Here is a 3,137-nt window from a genome sequence, read left to right as displayed (position 1 = left end):
TAGAATCAAGCACAAACAGACTTTGCTTTCACCCTCCCTAGAACCAATGGTCCTTTAGCTTTGTTTCGTAGTTCATCCTCCCTCCAAAATATCTTCCTTCCTGGGATCGTGGTCGCGTGCTTATCCAGAGCATCTGCGTCCCATTTTCCTCTCTGAAGCAGTGGAGAACTTGTATTCCTCGTTGAGCTACCTAGTCTTGAATCAGCTGTACTGCCTTCTTGAGCTGCCAAGGAGTCTTTGCTTTACCTTGAATCATTTGGACCACAATCAGAGAATCCATCTCGAGGAGTGAGGCTGCTAAAAGGTTGATCACCGCACTAGCTGATCCCAAATAGAGCAGACTGAACTTCACCACTTGGGAATGAGATATTGACCTCCTTGAAGCCAAAGAACAAGAGGCTTTGTTGATGGCTCATCAACTGCCTCAAAGAACCAAAAAAAAACTTTTCTCAGATTCCTCATTGACAATGATAGTCTACTGAACCACAAAGTTTAAAAAATCGTTATAAAACAGGAAAACCAACATAGTGTTTTCCTTCATCAGGCATTATTATGTTTTCAATCTACTCATATGAAGGTGATGCATTATATTATATTGGGTTAATACACATTTTGCCCCAACTTACACAGAAATGCTTTGATTTTGTTAACACTAACTTGCCTTAGTTTGAGATATTACACTCACCTCCATTGTGAGAAAAAACCAAAGGCATGAATCTGTACCAACGGTTGGAGCCTTGCACCAAACGAATAAAATGAGAAAAGTGGAATAAAAGCATTAAAAAGTATGAACAGAGAAAGATATTTGTACAAAATTGGCCATTCCCCTCCAACTATATATAGATCTTCATCCATCCAACTTTATACGTGAATATTCCGAGCCATGACTTCCTTTAGTATAAGTCTCAAACGAAGCTAAGACTCATCTGTTTCATTTTGTTTTTGATTGGTTAGAAGCTAAGGCTCTGATTCTAGTCTTTTTTTTTTATTTTAGAATTTTCAAGATAGAGTACAATCAAGGATCAAATAAATGATTTAACATAAATAAAAAGAAAGAAGTCCATAAAAAAAAAATCAAAGTTTGAAGTACATAGAATACTCAGAAATTGTCATTAAAAGAAGTACAAATCAATACTAGACAATAACCAAGACGAGTAATCCATAGTCTACAGAAGACGTGGCCATTGATGCCACTCATAAGCAAATAATCTGTAGTGCTGTGTTTTCCACCAAGGTTCTCCAAAATCATACACAAGTTGTGCAATATCCGTTTCCAAGTCATAAGAAATAACCTTGCCTCTTACTTCCAAATAAAAGATGTGAGGAACAGCAGGATGAATAACCATGTTCCGCACCTCAACACTAAGAGAGCCTGTAAGCCCGAAAGCCTTGACACGGAGAGTGTCGCCTCCAAGTCCAAATGCCTCCGGACATTGCATCACTGTAGCTGCGACTTCTGCATCGTACTTCCTAACCCATACTACTGCATCTCGACTACGAATATCGCTCTCGAGGCGCCACACGGTAATGGCATCCCCACAATTCAATGCAAAATAGAGAGCCCCACCAGATAATCCAAGATAACAACTTTCTCCGAACACCATCTCTTCAGGCAATTCCAAAGTCCAGAAACACTTGTAGACACTATCATAAAAAGTGATCTGTCCACCTTGATCAAGCCAACAAAATACTCCATCAATGACACCGGCTGCTGCAGCTGATCTAAATATCCCATCCCAATTAAAAGGGTTTAATCTAAGAGGTACATCCAGAGTTAAATTATTGGCAGTCCACACATTTGTCTCAGAAGAGAAACATTCTATTGTTACACTGAACTGTAGCTTATCAAAACGACGAGGTATTTCATAACGAACTATAGTAAAGGAGATGACGTCTTTATCAGAGTCGTCTACCTTACAGCTAAATCCAACAGCTGTGCCGTTCTCCATGCAGATTTGAGTTTTAGGCAAAGCCAAATGCTGCCTCGTAGCAGGATTATAAACATAATAAACCCTAGGGCTTCTTCTATGTTTAGTACAAAGAAGAAAACCATTGGATGATGCAACAATATATACTTTCCTGTTAAGAAAATTAACTGACTCGTCTAAATCAATGTTTTTCAATGATGATTCCTTTGATTCGGAGAAGAAGCCAATTTTGGAAAGTTTTCGGGTTTGATAAAAAATACCAATTAATTCGGGCTGAGGCCTCCATCGTCGTGAACGGCAGCTATAACTTAAAGATGAATCAGAAATGTACTTTCGCCAGCTCCTGGATACACATTTAAACCTAGCTAGAGATTTTGAAGGCAAACGATGTAATATTTCCATTTTGATATCCTCAGACAGCTCACGTTTATCACACAATTTCCGTAGACGTTTCACCATAATCACAATCAAATTCACTCAAATTTCAGAAGCTGTGGTTATAGAGTGAATTGAAACAGAAAATTAACCTCGGTTTCAATACAGAATTGTGTCGCCAAAATGAGATTTTTATACAGAAAAACAAATCCAAATTTCTCTGGAATTCGGAATTGCTAAAACCTGATTCCTCTGGGATTCAGCAATTTAATGGGAATCGGAATACTCAAATCCAAATTTCTCTGGGATTAGGAGCCCCTAGACGATGCAATATTTCCATTCTCTTTTTGCTTTTTAAATTACTTTTGGAATGTTTTCAATAGAAGATTCGTCTCAAATTATCTATCTCATTTCTAAAAATAATTAAATTTTCCTATTTTATCCATTATAATAAGTATTTTTGAAGATTGAGATAGCACAAAAAACAGAACAAATATTCAATAAAGAAAAATTATATCTTAAAGCACAATTAAGAATAAAATAGTCCAAAATCTCTTCTAATTAATGGTTTCTTAAGGACAATATAAAAGAGATATAAATGTAGGTTAGATTCATGAAAAATAAATTAAAATTAACAAATATTTTAGTTGGGACGGTCCTCTTATTAATTTACCTTATTGGACAATCTTCTAATCGTGAGATTGAATGGAATATTTCGATCTCCTTCCAGATCAAACGATGCTAACACCAAATATATCACTTTTTTTTCCCTATTACAAATTATTTTAAACCAAAACAAAAGAAATTATGGGTCCATTAATTAATTATTTGTCT

At 36.2% G+C, this 3,137-nt stretch overlaps 1 protein-coding gene across 1 annotated transcript; it reads right to left on the bottom strand.

The window, feature by feature from the left end:
* Window positions 1–1,166: 1,166 nt before the first annotated feature.
* LOC104086998 (F-box protein At5g03970-like) lies at window positions 1,167–2,387 on the bottom strand. The gene has a single exon (XM_009591380.1). It carries the CDS (start codon window positions 2,385–2,387, stop codon window positions 1,167–1,169), a length of 1,221 nt encoding a protein of 406 aa, XP_009589675.1.
* Window positions 2,388–3,137: the final 750 nt, after the last annotated feature.

The sequence above is a fragment of the Nicotiana tomentosiformis genome, chromosome 11 (assembly GCF_000390325.3).
Source record: "Nicotiana tomentosiformis chromosome 11, ASM39032v3, whole genome shotgun sequence".
Lineage (NCBI taxonomy): Eukaryota > Viridiplantae > Streptophyta > Magnoliopsida > Solanales > Solanaceae > Nicotiana > Nicotiana tomentosiformis.
This window is presented reverse-complemented; position numbering and strand designations above follow the sequence as displayed.

What these genes read in the sequence shown, in the direction of transcription:
- LOC104086998 (XM_009591380.1), bottom strand. Translation starts at nt 2,387, where the DNA reads ATGGTGAAACGTCTACGGAAATTGTGTGATAAACGTGAGCTGTCTGAG.